Source organism: Archocentrus centrarchus, chromosome 16 (assembly GCF_007364275.1).
Source record: "Archocentrus centrarchus isolate MPI-CPG fArcCen1 chromosome 16, fArcCen1, whole genome shotgun sequence".
Taxonomy (NCBI): domain Eukaryota; kingdom Metazoa; phylum Chordata; class Actinopteri; order Cichliformes; family Cichlidae; genus Archocentrus; species Archocentrus centrarchus.
In genome coordinates, this window is record NC_044361.1 from 12,414,810 (window position 1) to 12,433,152 (window position 18,343).

General features: G+C 42.0%; 1 protein-coding gene across 2 annotated transcripts; it reads right to left on the reverse strand.

Moving 5' to 3' along the window:
* Positions 1-570: 570 nt before the first annotated feature.
* LOC115794044 (sal-like protein 3) lies at positions 571-16,223 on the reverse strand. Of its 2 annotated transcripts, XM_030749276.1 has the most exons (5): positions 14,781-16,223; positions 3,167-6,319; positions 2,498-2,835; positions 2,095-2,196; positions 571-1,989 (listed from the first exon to the last, which is right to left on the reverse strand). In XM_030749276.1, the coding sequence occupies exons 1-5, from the start codon at positions 14,860-14,862 to the stop codon at positions 1,765-1,767; spliced, it is 3,900 nt and encodes a 1,299-aa protein (XP_030605136.1). In that variant the 5' UTR covers positions 14,863-16,223; the 3' UTR covers positions 571-1,764. The 2 variants fall into 2 exon arrangements, with proteins under 2 accessions (XP_030605136.1, XP_030605135.1); XM_030749275.1 differs by having other exon boundaries at positions 571-2,196; positions 14,781-16,220.
* Between the last annotated feature and the right edge of the window lie 2,120 nt (positions 16,224-18,343).

The following is an 18,343-nucleotide window of genomic DNA, read 5'->3' on the forward strand; positions in this document are numbered from 1 at the left end:
TGTGTGTGTTTAATTAGACTGGAGAGCACACATATGCACAGACATAAGTAATCTATTTTTCTTTTAAAATTAAAAGCTCGGTGCTAAGTAATAACATAAAAATATTAATGAATGCATAAAATGAAAATTTTTTCTTGAGGAGTGTCTTTGAAGAAAATGCTTCCCAGACCATTATAAAGCATCTGGAAATGATTCCCCCTTTTTTTATGACCCAAAACAGAAAATATTTCTTTTCTGAAAAGTATTCCGGGCTTCATCCTGAAAGCAACAGTTTATTTTGGCAGCTGAGATAATAAGTAATTTCTTACTAATTTATCGATTATATGTATAGTGTAATTTCAAAAGCAGACTTGTTAGTTTTGCAGACCTTTACAAAGGAATGGATCTAAAAGCTGTTTTCAAAAATCATTTTGCTGCACTCCACACTCATGTGGTGGCTCGCACTACAAGAGACCAAATGTCAATGGCAGTAATAAGGATGATTAAAAAAAAAAAGAAGCAGAAAACTGTATTAAAGGTAAGGAGACCATTGAAACACACCTGTTTTCTTTTTATTTTATTTAAGAAGGTTGATTGAGTGATGAGTTTGCACTCTGACGAGTAGCACAGATGCAATAACAGAGAACTGACTCTGCCAATTGTAGGAGTGGTATGCTGGAAACAATGAAAACAGCACGTGATAGATAGCTCAGTCAAAAGGTTAACGGTAACTCACAGACAAAACGTCTTGTTTTTAAAAAGTGCATTCACAAACATGACAAATACTCTCAACTCATGATGTCTATTTTTTTTAAGTGATACAAAATATGCATACCTGTTTTAGATTTGTCTGTATTTCTATACATAGATATTTATTCAAAAGGATCACTTTTTTTTTCTTTTTACAAAGGTTAAAAGCAGGGTTGTGGTCATAGCAGCTTCGGATATCTCTAGCTTCTTCACCGTGTAATGAGATAATCATAGTCTCGACCGATATCCAAATAAAACCTACTGTTTTTCTCTGCTGTTCAACTCAAATGACATATTGTCTTTACTGAAAGAGATTTTCGTCAGTGAAGCCTGCAGTTTAGAAAAGAAGATCAATAAAATGTTTGGGCCATTAAATATATTTTTGTATACCCGCTTTTTTTGTCAATATCATAAATACTAAAGACACACGACAATAATATAAGACAATGCTGGGAGGCTAAATGTAAAGATTAAAATAGTTCAAACATTATTTTTTTCAAGTTTTCTAGATCATGAAAAAAAAAAATCAGGCGAACACAGAAACGCTATGCTTTAATCTTTTCTTCAGTCTATCCATGGCCCTTTATATTTAAAATAGCAACCATAAACAAGGTTCCTAGACAAAGTTCAGACTGTCTTTGAGCAAGACTCTGTCCTTTTGTGTTTTTATTCCTGTCCAGATAAGATGCTTGCCAATCGTAACTGAGGCAGGATCCTGGTTTCCAAAGGAATTCATAAAAGCAGTCAAACATACTGATAAAAACCAATAAGTACCATGCAAATCTTGCAAGACGACATATTCTCAAACAAGAGACAAAGTATTCTTCGTATAGGCGAAATATCAAGTGAGCAGGGAATGGGTGAAAGGCAAAAACCTCTAATCAATACTAAATACTATGTTTCCAAAACCAAAACAAAAAATATTTAATCTGTACATAATATAGTACGCATGAGTTCAGACTGGATCAGCAGTTTCTTTCCTCATAAACAGCCTTGTAGTCTTTGCCTACCTTGGAACTATACAGAAAAGTCTCTTTAATTGATCCCAATTTCTTTGTTCTCCTCCATAAATCTGGAGAAGGGACGGTTGGCTGTGACCTCCAGACCAGTCTTTTCCATACCCGTCATGGGAGGGCTGCTGCCGGTGTGAACACGGTCCATTCCTCCAGGCATGGCTCCCAACGAAGTGATTCCTGAACCACCGAGGCTGACGGGCAGCTGGGTGATGCCTCCATTCTGGATCACAGAGATTTCATTGTTCTTCATGGCCAGGCCATTGGTGATGGCGGCTGCGTACTGGTTCCAAAAGCCCGGGTCAACGTTCATGGCCCGAGCCGCCAGATCTTTCTGAAACATCTCACTGAACTTCATGGCGTCCCCACCCAGCAGGGCCATGGGATTCTCTACAGACAGTCGCCGACCCCTTCTGGCTGGAGCATTGTTCCACATGTGCGTTCCCATGTGAACCTAAAATTTATCAACAAAAGGAAACATAAATTCAAAACATCAGGAGCCTGTAATTGTACGTGGAAAACACTACCAAGCAAAAAATCATATGGGCTGTACTGGCCCACATGTTTTGATTATTTATTTTTTTTGCTACATAATTTTAACTAAGTAAAGTTAATTTATTTGATGCTTTTTGAGAACAAAAACTTTTTATAAAACCGTTGGCAAAATCTGCAGATATTACAGAATTATAAAGATAGCAGCTACTTTATTTTTCTAAAATTCAAACTGATGCAATGTACGTTAAGCTGGGTCATACCTTCAGATTGCCCTTTGTGGTGAAAGCCCTTCCACAAATAGAGCAGGCGAAAGGCTTTTCCCCGGTGTGTGTACGCTCGTGGATTTGCAGAGCGCTGGCTGAGGAAAAATTCTTCCCACACGATTGGCAGTTGTGCTGCTTAGGAGTGCGTCGTGGAGGCGGGGGAGCCAACATGGGGTTGATGCTAGGGCTCATGGTGGTTGGAGGTGCTGCAGCTGGAACCTGAATGCCCACGGGCAGGTGAGGGTTATCACTCAGAGACATTGACTTCCCATGGCCATTCATTTCCATTTTGATCATGTTTGATGCAGTGCTGGCCAAATTAGGAGTGCTCAGCCCTAAAAAAAAAAAAAAAAAAAAAAAGATTATTAATATTATATTACTAAAACTTTAAATCCAGAAACTTGTAGATGCAAGGTAGACAGAATTGGTCCCACTTGAAAATCTACAAATCACTGCTGAAATCCTGTTGTATTAATTTGTTCAAAGTCCCTATTAATCATAAATAACTCATTTCTATTTGTTCCTTCTGTTACTGTCAACAATTGTTCATCTTTAATATATCATTATATTGAGCTGTAGTTATGAATTCATTGTTATGAACTTCGAAAAGAAATCTGTCTAGATAATGAATTCACTTTACATTTTAGTGATTTTGCACATACACACCTCGATCTCTGTTTAGAAACAGCATGTTGAAGTGGCTCTCCTCTTTGATAAAGTGCCTGCCTGGCTGAGTGGCAGTCAGGTCAAGGGCCCCAGTGCCTTCAGTTGCAGGAAGCGGAGATGGCGTCTCGGATTTTTCCGACTTCACTGTTGCCAAGCCAGCTGTATTGTTTTCTTGGAGCTCCTCTGCTGTCATGGCACTGCTGCTATTATTATTGTTGAGTATAGCAGGGGACTTGGATAGCTGGCTCTCAGAATGGCTGTGAGCCGGGGAAAAATGCTGGATAGAGCCAGAGGACTCGGACAAAGCAGGGCTCCCCAAGCTTTGACCCTCAGCATCTCCCACTGCAGACAGAGAATCCATGGTAAAGCAGTCAGTCTCTCCTCCAAAGCCACTGCCATTCTGCGAAGGCTTCAGACCAAATGAACGAGCCATGTTGGCAGTAGAGTCAATCATCTTCATCTGGTTCTCCATTGCAGCAATGCTGGAGATGACAGAAGTTGGTGGGGAGCTCCCAGGTGAAAAAGGTTTGGATGGGTCAATTTCTCCCTCTTTTAAATCAGGTTCATCGTCTATAGCCTGCTCCATTTCATCCAGAAGATCATCATCATAATTACTCATGGCATCTAAGCTCTTTTCATCAAAGGAAGGGTCAGTTTCCATTTCCTGCAGGCTTTCAGGGACAGGGGTGTTGGGGATTTGCCCTCCCATGTGCATACGGATGTGCTGCTGTAGCACAACTGCATTGGTGAACTTTTTCTGACAGATGGGGCAAGAGTGTTGAACCCGAAGTGGGGGTTTGGACCTGTGGACACCAAAGTGTGTTTTCAGGTTTCCCTTGGTGGTGAATGCCCGCCCACATATCTTACATTTGAAAGGCCTCTCACCAGTGTGGATGCGATAGTGCATCTTCAGAGCACTCTGGCAACTCAGAACACGATGACATATAACACACTGGTTGGGGTCGGTCATCTTCTTGTCAATATTCTCGACAAGCTGCTGCAACTTTGATGTCTCTGATGTTTGCATAGAGTCTAAGAGGCCTCCAAAGGGAAACTTGGCCTTAAAATGATCGGAAAGCATGGGAAGGACTGGATGGGAAACAGAATTAGAGGCCGAGTTAGGGCTGCTGATGGGTTCAGAGACCTGGCCACTGCTGGATGATGTGGAGGTGACAGTAGTGGAAAGAAGTACTTGAGTTATGGTCGTTGTGCTGGTCGTGTTCTCTCCTGGTCTAGTAGAGCAGCTCGGGGGCAAAAGAATGCCTTCAGGTTTCAGTAAAGGAGGTGCCTCACACCCTAGGCTTGGTTTTGGCGAGGGTGAAGTAGTGGTCAAACCAGAGTCAGTGATGATATTTGGGGACAAAGATGCACAGTCACTTGAAGGTGGAGATGGCCTCTGAGGGGACCTGTTAAGTGGAGTGAGGCTTGGAGACTCACCAAAACCTCCCATCATACTCGGTAATGTTGGAGGCAGCTGGAGTCCGACAGAGGTGGGAACAGTGGGAAGAACTGGTTTACTGTCTAGCCATGTGGTTACAGGCTTTTCTGGGGGCAATGACATGCCATACGGGATGCCTGAGCTTGTGGGAACATTGTCCAGGTACTCTGGCACAGGATAAGGGTTCATCTGAATATGTGGGTATTTCTCTTTGTGCCTCTGGAAGTGGACTTTCAGATTCCCCTTGGTGGAGAAACGGTTGCCACATATGTTGCATTTGTAGGGCCTCTCTCCAGTGTGGGAACGCAGGTGGATCTGTAGGGCACTGTCACTGCCAAACACCTTGGCACAGAACCGACACTTATGCTTGAAGAAGGGGTCCTCAGAGCTGGGCTTAGTGTCAAATACAGACACATTTGGGGGCTTCCCCTTGCGGTGCTTCATTAGAGCAGAGAGAGGATCGAGTGCATTGGCTGTGGCTGCTATGCTGGCCAGTGGATTAGGGAAGATAACACTGCTCGAAGAGCTGTGAGGTATCAGTGGTAGACTGGAAGCAGAGCTCAGGAGGGTGCTGTGAGTGAGGGAGGGAGGAGTGGTAGAGCTCCTGGAAAGAGTTGAGCTGCTGCTAATGCCACCACCTCCTGTTACACTACTACTAGTGGTAATGCTGTTGTTTGTGACAGAGGATGAGCTGGGGGGGAGTAGAGATGACAATCCAGTACCACTTGGTGGAGGAAAAGCTGAATTATTTGCAGATGTGATTGGAGCTGAAGAGTTAGGCTGCTGACTGCTGCTTTGCGGTGTTTGAGAGAGAGGCCCTTCTATTGCTGAGGTCAGAGGTGAAGGGCCTTGACCGTTGAGAGTGGCTGGCAGCCTAACAGGAAGCTGATGGACTGGGGGAGTGATAAAGTTATGTAGCTGAAGCTGACTCGCAACGGGAGGGACACAGGAGGAGACAGGTCCCTGGTTTCCAGTAGCATTGCTGTGATGGTGGTTAAGAGCAGGCTGTGGGGCAGACTGTCTGTTCATGAGAGCCACTTGACTACGAATTTGTTCTATTAGCTGCAGCTGATGAATCTGCTGCTGCTGGAGGGCCATCAGCTGGTCCAAGATCATGGGAATAGCCATGGTGGAAACCCCGCTGCCCGCTGCTGCTCTTACACTCTGTGAAAACTGGGCGACTGCAACACGGGTGCCATGAAGGGTCTCCAAGGTAACATTGGTGCTTGGCATGGCGTAACTTGTAACAGCAGAGGGAACGACATCATTGAGCTGAGGTAGGGAGCCATCTGGCTCAGGGGATGTCACATCTCTTTCTTCAGGATCCACGTTTTTTTCAGGAGAAAGCTCCAGCTCCATCTGCTCGTCCTCCTTTTCCAGGACACTGACCCCATTTAAGGTTGCTGTCTCTGGGATGTCATCCCCCTCACCAGCAGGACTGTGGTTGCCCTCCCTGGGGTCTTCACTGTCAGCCTGCTCACTAGGGCAGCTGGGTACAGGGGAGGGCTCTGTCGGGTACTCCTGTGAGGGGTTAGGTGTGTCCTCATTGTCATTCACTATGAGCACCAGGGGGTTCTTAGTACAGCTCTGTAAATGTTCACAGAAGTCTGACCATTTGAAGAACTCAGCGCAACACTTCTCACATACATGGGTCTCCTCACTGCCACTGCGGCTTTCGTTCCCGCTGTCGGCATCATCCAGCACATCACCTCGGGCTACAGAGAGGGGAGGGGGGTCAGAGGAGTGAAAAGGGATAGAAAGAAACCAAGGGAGGAGGGAGGGAAGAAAGAAGAATTAATGAATAAATAATCAATAAAGAATCCACACATATTTTGCAGTGCAGTGCTGCAAAGATTTAACCTTTGATTTTTTTTCCTCTCTTTTAACATAACCAAAATCAATATTCTTTTTATTTTTTTATTTTTTTTTTCATGCTGAACAAATTGCCCTAGTTCACCAATTCTCAAGACCCAGATTTGTGCATTCACACCCTCTCCATAGAGCCAGCTAATAATTTTCTTTGTGCAATCCATCAAATTATGAGGGCCTATCAATTGTGGATACTGCCGCTTAATGAAATTCCATAGAACCTATTGATTTCCAATATTTCATACAATTCACAGCTGCCTCATCTGTTGGGTACAAATCAGGACTTTGATGGCCCCATTAGGATTCCCCTCTGCTATCAAGCTCAGTCATTTCCACATGAATTTCAAATGCCCAGCTTTCCATTTAGCATTGCAAAGGTAGTGTTTTAGCCCTGAATCTAAGAAAAGAACTATAGTGAACTTTTTGCAATGATGTCACAAAAATTTATTGTCAAATGTAAGTGAAGAGATCCGTTGACTCTTGTGCCCCTGCACGCTATCCACAAAGAGGGAAAAAAAAAACAAAACAAATAAATTTGGCCTTTTAAAATGTGTGTAGCTAATAACTGCAATTTAAAAGTGTGCAGAATTTGATTTCTTTTCCAAAAGGTTCAAAATAGAAAACATTCCCTGTTAGTTAGGCAACACTCAGTGTGTTATTTCTCTCTTTCTCTCTCTCTTTCCCGGCCATGCTCTCTGACATAAGACTCAACAAATTACATGCTAGTGCCATGGCAGCAAAGTCGCTGATTAGTTACACATGTTTAATCACAGTTGTAGGAAGCCACTTCCTCTTCGACATGCAACCATCAAGAGTCAAACAAACCAGTGCAAGCTCTGAGCATGGACCTAATTCACACCTGATCAAAACTATGCAAAAAATGGCCTCCTCTTATTAACTATCTTTTTCTAAGTATAGTTATAGTGTGCGTGTCTCTGTGCCAGCAATTTCTGTATCAATAAAAACGTCCCTTTTGTCTCGAGCAGGAAGCATACTCAATCACCACAAGACATCTATCACGCACTTTATTTCAGAGTCATCTCCTGTTCAGTTTAAATTCAACAACCGGCGAATATCTGGTAAACTATTTATCCACAATTGAAACCACTTTGTATACACTTTTAAAGTGTTAAGACAATTTCACGGGTGATCGTTGCAAATAAAACTGATTTATTTCATGTAAAGATAGTAAAGGCTGCTATAAAACAAGGTTATGTTCTTCAGTGATCCTATATTGTTTAAAAATAGTTAATAACTAATAAAAAAAGTAAAATTCAGGTTAATTATTACTTGTATATGTATGACTTAAGATCCCAGAGCACAAAAGACACGTCTTAATCTAGCAGCTTTCACTTATGCACGTTTGTTTGCTCTAAGCAACTCTGCACCTCAGCCAGCATGTGTTCTAAATTTTAAAAAGGTTTCAAGAGTGATCAACAAAAACTATTAGAAAATACTTTACATTATCTAGTGCATGTCTCCTGATCATTAAAAGAAATAACCTGTTTTGCTTTGAGCAATAAAGAGATTCATACAGTGCTTTTGCTAATTTCAAAGGTTAAAGTGGAGTGAGCCATGGCAAAGCAGAAATGAAGCATTTTTGCCAATTACAGTGACTCATTAGGAAAGAAATTCATCACTCCTCCTGTAATTTGTGGCCAAAGGGGCCGTACGCCATCATGGTCTGGTGTCTGTGACTTAATTAATTATCAGCAGAACGGTTTTGGACAGACTTTGTGTTCTCATCCTCACTGGGGCTAGAGCTGACAAAGTAAGATATTATTTTACTAAATCATGTGTGGTGCCAGGTTTTTAAAAAAATCAATTAAGGAATTAAAGGAAAAGAGGATGTAAAATCCTGTGTAGTGTATTATATCTGCTTTATATGTTGAGACCTCAGTATAAAAATTACATTGAAAAACAAATTAGTCATTTAAGCTCAAATACAAACCAGAAATTGACAAGTGAAAAGGAAGCAAGTGGCTGGAAACGTCAGCGACACGTGACAGCAGGCTAAAAGGCTGCTTAGCCCAGCAGCGGACAGCAGAACTCATTTCCATAATTGAGGGTTGAAAGCTCAACACAAATGAGTAGGCATTGTGTTGAGCTGATTAGTTATTAGAATGGTATTACTGTCAATCTCTTTTATTCGTTCATACAATTACAAGTGGGGGTCTTTGTACGCCTCTGACCTCTCTCTCTCTCTGTCACACACACACACACACACACACACACACACACACACACACACACACACACACACTCTGACACGTTTCCTAAGACGGCCAAAGAGCATTCACAGATTGTTTGCATACGTACAGTGATACACACCTGAAAAATATACAACTACATATACACACAACACGTGCACACCACGTGCTGTAACTAGAGAATACTAATCACTTCTCCATGGAAGTGCATCCACACAGGCCTCTCTTCTTAAATTTACTAATTAAAAAAATAATGATAATTTAAATTTTTTTCTCCCCTCCTATAAATTATATTTTGTCCAAAAAAAAAAAAATCCTCCTGTCTGATAATTTTAGTTGCTTTAGAGCACCTATTGTTAATATAATCAAAAGAATCTTATGACTTTTGTTTTTTTAATGAGAAATTCAAATCTATATGTGTAGTTGTGAAAATCTGCATGCTGCTGGTTGAAAACATTTAAGAAAAAAAAAGGAAAACACATAAAATTGCCGTTTTCAGGGTTACGGTTAGTTTGACTAATGCTACAGTCAGTCAGTATTAATCATAGTAGCACAAATTACAGCTGCATGCCACCTGATTATTTTCATACTTCCAGTGGAAAAACACAATCAAACAAACACTGTGAAAGCTCATAATCTTAAAACAACTGTCTCGCCTTAACCTGTACAGTACTGTTGTGCTGTGGAGCTGCAAGGCGACATTTTGTTGTTTTTTTTTGTGTGTGTGTGTGTTTGCAATGCAACACAGAGAAAAGAGGTGCATATCTACGTGTGTGTGTTTCTATATGATTGCATGTGTGTTTGTGTTTGTGTTTCTGGTTGGGGGGATATAATATTGATTTTCCTATAGCATGAAAAAGAAGGGGATGGAATTAAAATCCCATCCATTTTTCATTCCTTTAAGAGTCTTCGTTTACTCGGATACAAATATTAAGCTGAAGGTAGTCAATAGAGGGATTGTACACATTGAATCTGTGTGTCCGCTATCTTGCTCAGCAATCTCTGGCATGCCAACTGAAACTGCTAATCTGACATATTATATCAGATGAGGTATTCATGCTTACCACGGATTCTGTGAAAGTCACAGAGCCGGGCATTGAGCGAAGCACCGAAGCCTCGGCCAATTACAAATTTTCCCATTCTTAACAATTTCCAGATTCACATAATGAAAACAAACAGCAATGACAGCGTCAGCATTTAAATCACAATACCCTGCACTTATTGAGGTATTTCTGTCTCAATAGTTGCAGGGTGTTGTAATTTAACTGCCCAATTAAAAAGTCCTCATCATACGCTGAGAGCTTAAATTTCATTTACACCAACACAGGCTGTAAGGACAGTATATCGTGGCGGGCCTCTGTGATTACACTGGTCCGACAACGGCCCCTCCTTCTGCCCCTTTAAAACGCATTCTTCTCAAGAACGTGAGGATGGCTCAGGACCCTTAAAGAGAGATGCATCACTGTAGGTCCTGCTCAAATTGGAAGTTGAGGGGAAAAAAAGGAGGCCTGCTGGATCCAACAATGTTGGAATTTGTGGCCTGATTAAATTTTTCCATTACACTTTTTGAAAATCACACATCCGCAGCTCTAATTTTGAGTCCAAAAAATATTTAAATAATGGCAATTTTAAGTTATTTTAAGTTGCTTGAAGAGGCCTTTTAACTGAGATCCAGTGTGCACTCTGCTTCATTTTAACTGGGACATTACACAGGACACATACAAATCTGACATGACTGAAATTATGAACATTTACTCATTTTCTTTTTTAAAAAGTTTCTTCTTGTCGTGCTGTTGAAGCTTTGTAGCAAAGATAATCATTACTGTTATTGCATGTTTCATGCATGTTTTTAAAACTGAGATTTTAAAAATAATATCTAAATAACTATACTGTGCTTGGACACTTATAGCTGTATCGGTGAAGCGTATCCATTAATGATCCAATGCATCCTTGCATCCTCAGACCTGCAGAGGCTCAGTCGTCCTCAGCACAGCTCTGTGAGTGTGTGTCATCGGCCTGGTCAGCCCTACTGCAGAGTGGTACAGTCATATCTGCCCTAACAGAGAGGCCTTTGTCGTTGCCTGCAGATGTGGAGCAGCCAAAACATTAACGATTTGTTTGTGTAAGCATTTGCAATACAGTATTCAATGACGGCACTCTGTCCAGATGACACTCGCCAAGATGGCTCTCTGTCTCCGGATTTACAAAAGCGCTCAAGCTGAGGCTACAGGATCTGATGGAGTTTTATTCTCTGAAGGCAAAGGAGATATTTAATTCATCTTTGCTTGGGGTTTATTTAATTTAAATTCCACTAAAAAAACAAAAAGAATGTTTCCTGTTTTACACCCGCAAAGCAAAGCACTGAGATTAGCAGACATAGCTCCGCTCACCCTGTGCTCCTACTTTCTGAACAAATTGACATTAAAATCATCTAATAAATGAGAAATTTACCTCTTCATCTGACTACTTGCTAGCTTTTTCCTAAATCCTCCAAATCTGCTGTCTTGTCTAACGTTAAATAGTCCTTCCCTTTCCTGTCTAGTCCTTCCTCTCAATCAGGATCTCACTTGTTCGTGTGCTGAGTGCTGAGTGGTAATTAAGACACAGCCATATTTGAGTGCCTTCTTGAAGACATCTTTGGCACAACTATGTGGGTGGTCCACAGGCCTGCACCCAATGGTGAGAGTGGATTAAAACAAAAGGCAAACAAACCCTCGCTGCAGGGGAAGTGGTAACAACCATGTTGTCACTACCAGCAGGGATTTTCTCACTTTATTACATTTTTTTTGCCCTCATAACTACGCACGTCCCCGCTTCGAACATTATGATGAAAAGAAAGGAGAAGATTCGGCCTAAACATTGTAACTCTGAGAAGATTTTGACTTCAAATTATTATAAATATGAGTAAATGTTGTTACCTGTTCATTTAAAGAAAGCACTGATAAAGTGTCTTTCTGCGAGTGCCTCAAATTTTTAAAGAGTAATAATGTCGTAAAAAGAAATCTGTCTTTCTTGGTTAAATGATAGTATGTGTGTCCACTGACAACTGAGGAAATTTACCTTTGAAAATTTCCTCTAATTCTTAGTGTGACTGCACAGTTTGGCCGCCATCGCCCTCCCCACATTCACACCTTTAAAGACACTGGATGCCGAGGAAGTGGTGGTGTGGTGAAAAGCCCGCTGCTGCTCACTCTTTCTAGGACACGAGAAAGCTGCGCTGCCAAGGTCAACGACACACATGTTCTAATTGTACAAGGAGCTTGACATCTAGTGGCAGGATCTGGCTGCCCGGGGCTACACAAAGGTTAAGTCAGCAAGCTTTATAAAAGCACTCCTAAGCAGACCACCCCCTCCTCTTCCTTTCCTCATCCTAACACAGACATGCACACACACACACACAGAGAGACACACACAACATCCCATGCCCCCAGGGAGAAAGTGTCCGGAAGGCCTGAGGGGGAGAGGATATGCCAGACAAGGGCTTGTTGGCACTTGATTTTAATTTTTCATGTTTTCATGGATGCGGCACATTAAAATTTATTCACTAAGCTGCAGGGGACAGTGGTCAAAAATGTCACATCTAAATAAAAGAAAATAATATTGTATTCTTAGGGAAAATGAAGATGTAAGACGAAGCTTCCCGGGGTTAGGGGTTAGATTTAGTTGATGCTTTCCTTGTTTTCTTATTTACAAGAGTGAAAATCCCTGAGCACAATTTGAACACCACCTTCTTGACGCTCTCTTCACCACCAACTGAACAAAAATGGATTTTAAGTCTCAATCAAGCTGCGGCTGACAACTGGAACCTTTGAATTTCGCCGACATCATATGCGATGACAACAATCGATAGTGTTGGTCGCAAGCTGCACCACAGCAATGGGGAGCGGAGAATCTGATCATGCTGCAATGATACACTGACAGGGCGACATTCATAGCTCACCGTGTAAGGTAGCTTTGGACGAGGCATGGTATTATTGGGTTTATTTAAGTGTGTATGGGCTCACTGTGCTCTGCCAAAAGCTTGAGATTGTTTCACTGCTACGTCTTTCCTGAAAACAAGCAAGTCAGTATAGTGCTCCAGCAAGGGAAGAACATTCCACGGCCACTTCCATTCTTGAGCACAATGGCACTGACAGCATACAGTATCTTACCAATAATCCTGTCTGTGTTTGTGTGTATTTTAATTATAACAGGAGGTGTGTGTTAATCTATGGACTAAAATTCAGAATAAGTGCGTCGAGATTTATTTTGGAAATGCCACTCTTTTCTCCTCTCTTTGTGGATCCGACTTGTTTTCTGTTTTAAAAATTGTAATCGACATTTTTAAGTTCAATTTTACCTGACTCAAAATCATCCAAATGTGAGATTTTATAGCAGCAAAAACCAATTTGCTTTTCATTCCACAATCTTACAGTTGTGCAACCTGATGGATGTTTATCTCTGAACCAAATCTGAGCAGGTTTATCCCAACACCGAAACAGGGACAGTGTCTGTGTTTGTGAATTAGCCATAAACTGCAAAGAAATCCAAAGAGTGAACTGAACAAAAGAGTCAGGAATCATCAGTGCGACCCCCCCCCCCCACTCACACCAGCATTTCCCATGCAAAGAAAGCTGCTCCCCAGAGATTACATCACACATTTCTATTCTAAAGAAGCCCTGGAAAATGTGTTTGTGTGTGTGTGTGTGTGTGTGTGTGTGTGTGTGTGTGTGTGTGTGTGTGTGTGTGTGTGTGTGTGTGCGCGCGCACGTGTGGGTGTTTGCGTCTGGGTGTGAGTGTTGGCCAACATGGGCCAAGATAGAAAGGTAGAAATAATAGCAGTGATTTGTTGAGAGCTCTGTGCTTCGTGTACACACACAGCTTTCTAAGTTTGCCTAAAAAAAATAAATTGACATCAGCTCAAGCAGAGAGACAAATGATCATTTTTCAAAGTAAATTACAGCATTATTAGTAAGATGTGGTACAGTAACGGACAGATCTTATCCTCATAATTCTAATATATATAAAGATTTTTTTTTCATGTTAGATTTGCATCATTTTAAATAATAATCAGTCATAAAGTTGAGGATTTCTGTGCTGTAAAAATAAATAAATTCAGCTGTCATGTTATTCCTGCAGCACTTCATCTTCCTTCGGATCTGACTTTAGTCCAATATTGATAGCGCTGCTGCGCAAAAAGCTGAGTAGAAAGGATAAATAATCCTTTTTTTCCACATGGCGAAGACGAGCTTTGTCAGGCGATCTTGTCGATATTGTGCGCAAAAAAGAACAAATCAAGTGTGCTAAATTTATGTGAGGGGGGGTAAACAAAAAGCATTTCCATAACAAAACAAGGCTTCGACCTGCAACAGATTCCGCAGGCGCTCAGGGACAAGAGACACGAATGCAAAAACAAAAATATATATCTGCCCAATTAAACGTTTGAAAATTTTCCTGTCATAAAAAAAGAAAAAAAAAATTTAAAAAACAGAACGACGCTTTACTTCCATATCTACTGCCAAATATTTTTCCAACTTGTTTTGTGTGTTTGTACAGTTGTGTTTGTTTTTTTTTTGCACATACAAAACCAACCGCAAAAGAGTTGCAAAACAGGAGAAGAACACAGCCCCGATATTATTTTTTCTTTTTCTTTTTTAAAAAATAGGCCTTTAAAAGGGGCCTCCAGCACCTAAGTGTAAACTCTTCACTATTATTAAAATGAACCTGTCTGTCAAAAGACAATCATATGAATCATGTGAAGCTTAACAGATTTGTTTCTATTCATTTATTTATTTGCTTATTTTTTTTTTTTTTTTTTTGGAAGGGAGGTAACACAAAACTTCTTAATCGAGACACTTCCCTTTCGACTAGCGTTAATTCAATATTTGGATCATTTTCGACTTCTTGCAAATTCTTCCACCTATGCTTTTGAACACCCACCACCACCACCACCCCCCAAAAAAGTAATAATTTTAAACCTCTTTTAATTTAAAGGAATGGGTTAAAACGCTTGTTAAACTGAGTAAAGAAACAGCACTACCGTGAAGAATGGAGCTGCGAGGGGGAGGTTTGGAAAAGAGATCAGGAGAAGGGACTTCAGCTGATCAGATCCACTCACCGTGCTCGGAAATCACCCCGGCTAGTGCGGGATCCTCGTCCGACTTGAGGTGCTGCGGTTTGGCTTGCTTGCGTCGGGACATACTGCTGGCTTTAGTGGTGGCGATGCTGCTGCGTTTGCGCTCCGAGATGTGTCTGCGTTTTGCAGATACATCAGCAAAGAGCGAATGAATCAACACACAAAAAGTTCGCAAATAGTCTGGTGGCGGAGAGAGGGGGAGAAAAATCTGAAATTAGCCAGTGTTGCTGCTGCCGCTGCTGTTGCTGTGCGTTGGATTGCGCATGTCGGTATAATAATTATGATAGTGAATAATGCCTCGCGATTAATGGCAGTGTGTGAAGGTGGGGAGGATTGGCTGGAGGCCAATGGACGCGCATTGGATATGGTAATGAGGGACGGACTAAGCAATTAGCCGCTTCACTCTCAGACTTTATCCGTCTCTTTTGTCTTTACTGTCCAACCTCCCCCAACAACACAACACACCAAATCTCGTGTTATACCCAGTTCACATGGGGTCTCCAACAGGGAATGCCGGGCTCCTTTTCCCCCTCCTTTGATTAAGCGCACTGACTCACAATACTAAGGATTCACCGGCGCGTTTTTTCACGAAGTGTCTCTCTCTGGCCTCAATGATCCCTCTTTTACCTCAGAACTTCAGAAAACGTTTTCTCGTAAAGTCTGTCCCGAGATAATGGCTCAGTTCTCCCAGTTTGTCTCTCTCTAACTTCTTTTTTGTGCTTGTGGCGAAGCGAACACGCAACTCCTTGAATTGGACTCAAAGGAAGCGACGTTTAAAGTCGAGATGTGTCAGACTTCTCTTGATGGACATCTTCCCGGTAAATCAGCTGTTGTTTGAGTTGTTACACGGGTGCCGGCGACAAGAAAGTGGACGGGACGAGTTAAGTTATTTACAATAGCAATAAACTGTTACCATCTTTTCTAAAGGCGCAGCTCCGCTCTCCAAACTTTGACGCGCGTCTTCCGAGAGAGCGGCGCCAAGATTAGCAACAGTGCTCCTTTCAGTAACAACAAGAATGTCTGTGATCAAACACTCATTTGTCCGACAAAGAGAAGTCGCTTCAGTGTGTCTGATCACGACGAAGTTCCTCCCGTATACCTCCTCTCGCCGTGTATGCGCTCTCGCCTCGGTGCGCTCTCCAAAAGTGTCTTTTCTGGATATTTGGTGATCAAAACACCCCAGCAACACTTGTTTTCCAACACTAAAGCTTCACTCGGCGTCTTTCCTTCGCTCGGCTCTCGGGCTCATATCGAAACCAACTTTGAAGTTATCTTCTGGCAGCCCTCTAGCAGCGTCGGTCTCTCGCTGTTTGGCATGGCTCTGTGTGTGGGGGACTGCGCTGTGTGTGAGAGTCAACCCCCAAGCAGGGGTTCAGCCCATTGCTTTCAGCCACCACTAGGATGTACCACCACGTTACTGTTCAATGGATCGTCCTCAGACTTCTGTGTGAACACCCAGATTTGACCTCCAATCATATAATATCTCATCCCGTAAAGGATAGGTCGTCATATTAATCCGGTTGGGTAATTTTTTTTTTTTTTTTACGAGATCGGCGATTTTGTGATTACACGGTAGGCTTTCAATCACAACACCCAGTCTTTATTTTAACTTTAATTCTGGTCTGTGAATATTTTACGCAAGACGGCGGTTTTTGAACATGTAGGCTACTTTGTTTTATGTACCGACACGAATATTCGGAAATAATTGTAAAACAACTAAATAAATAAATTAATTAATAAAGTATGTCAGAGCGTACATCACATAGTATATAACTAGAATCCGTTTCCCTCTACACACGGCTGAAATAAATACATAAATCGATAATCACATCAACTCTTTACTTTACAAATAGTGTTTTGCGCTAAAATGTGCGGACGCACGGCAGGAAATGGAATCACGTGAACGAGCGCCGAGTGTCATGTAAATTGTGCTTTTGATTTTCTTACCGAAGTACCCGTTTCATCTTGCAAGCTTATTTATTGTGGTATTTTCGAACTTCATTGTTAAAAGTGGATGTCGAAAATGTATACATCACAATCACGTTTATTTCCGACTCCAAACGCACAAAAGCTGCCGATTCCTGACTAAATTAGAAACCTTTTTACTGTAATGATAGATCTTCAGCTTGTTTTAGTTCAGGGGTGAGCTCAGTGAGAGCTTCCCCTCTCCCTCCCTCCCACTCCCTCTTGTCTGTTTGACTTGTCTATTCCCCTGCGTCCACCTCATATGAGAGACAAATCTGTTGACAACAAGGTCGTCCTGTGAGCAAACTTTCTGTTTTTTTTTTCTTTCTTCCTCTCCATCTCTTTCCATCATCCCCTTTGAAGTTATGTCCAAAAGGCTGTTATTATCTGGTATTAATAGATGCAGCCCCAGGAAGACAAAATCAGCTATTGATAATTGCAAGGAGTATACGGCAGCTACTGTATCGATCGGCGTGTCCTCCACTCCCCTGGTACTGAGAGATAAGGAGACACACTCTTTAGAGCAATATAATTTCTTTTGACCTATCTGCTTGCTACAGACTTATGATGAATAGCCAGAGTGGCTGAAGTCCTTTATCACCAAAGTTACCCCCTTGATATAATATTGATTCTTTATAACTAGCTCGCCACACAAAAATCAAACTGTCCACTTGGCCATCATCATCATCAATATCATCACAAAGGCGGAGGAATGAAGATCCCTGCGCCTCTAAAGGCGAGCCGTTACAATCTCCTCTGTAGGCCTAATCTTTATTTTGCTGATGATGAAAGGAGAGGGGAAACGAGGCAAGGTGCCATTTAAGACGCGGTGCCATTTAATCCGGTATAGACTACACACAAAACACAGACGCGCGCGCGCGCGCGCGCACACACACACACACATACATACACACACAGAGAGAAGGGGGGGAGAAAGGGGGTGTCCAGACAGGGCTGCCAAACAGCTTTGACTTCTGGGAAAGTAATTCATTCCGTGTGAAAAGTTTGATCGACAGAAAGGTTTTCTGTAAGCTTTACACAACCTTAAGGGACCCTGTCATTTCATATAGCCTGATATGATATAATAATTAAAAAGATTAAGCCCCAGTTAATTGTCCATGAATCTAAAAAAGCTAAATGCAACGTCAAATAAAACTATTCTTAACTGACTGCAGTGGACAAGCAAAAATGCCCTTTTTGTTTGGTGATACTGCGGATACCGGATGCGCCACAGAAGTGTCTTTTAACCTTAAAGCATGGGGCTGCTTTGCTGCATAGCTGGTGCCCCACTGATTACAACGGGGCCACTCTCTCTATTCTCCAAGAGAGGAGAGAGTGCTGCTGGTGGAGGAGGCGGAGGGGGGTGGCGGCGGAGGTGCGAGGGAGGGTGGGAGAGGAGGGAGAGTAGAAACGTGTAATCACCCAAACAACCGTTTTTACCCGTTTCACCCCCATCTGGATCTGTGTCGCAAGGTAAGAAAAGGGCTACTTGGCTTCTATGCTGGCCCTCGCTGCATCATAAAGTGCACAGGCAGACTTCGGTAACAACTCCTCTTCTCTATTCTTACACCCTGCAGTCA

Excerpts from the sequence above, each read along its gene's own strand:
- LOC115794044 (XM_030749275.1), bottom strand. The coding sequence starts at position 14,862 with ATGTCCCGACGCAAGCAAGCCAAACCGCAGCACCTCAAGTCGGACGAG. Across the intron at positions 6,320-14,780 it reads CGGGGTGATTTCCGAGCACG|CCCGAGGTGATGTGCTGGAT; the intron begins GTGAGTGGATCT and ends CCCTCTCTGTAG. Across the intron at positions 2,197-2,497 it reads CCACAAAGGGCAATCTGAAG|GTTCACATGGGAACGCACAT; the intron begins GTATGACCCAGC and ends GATAAATTTTAG.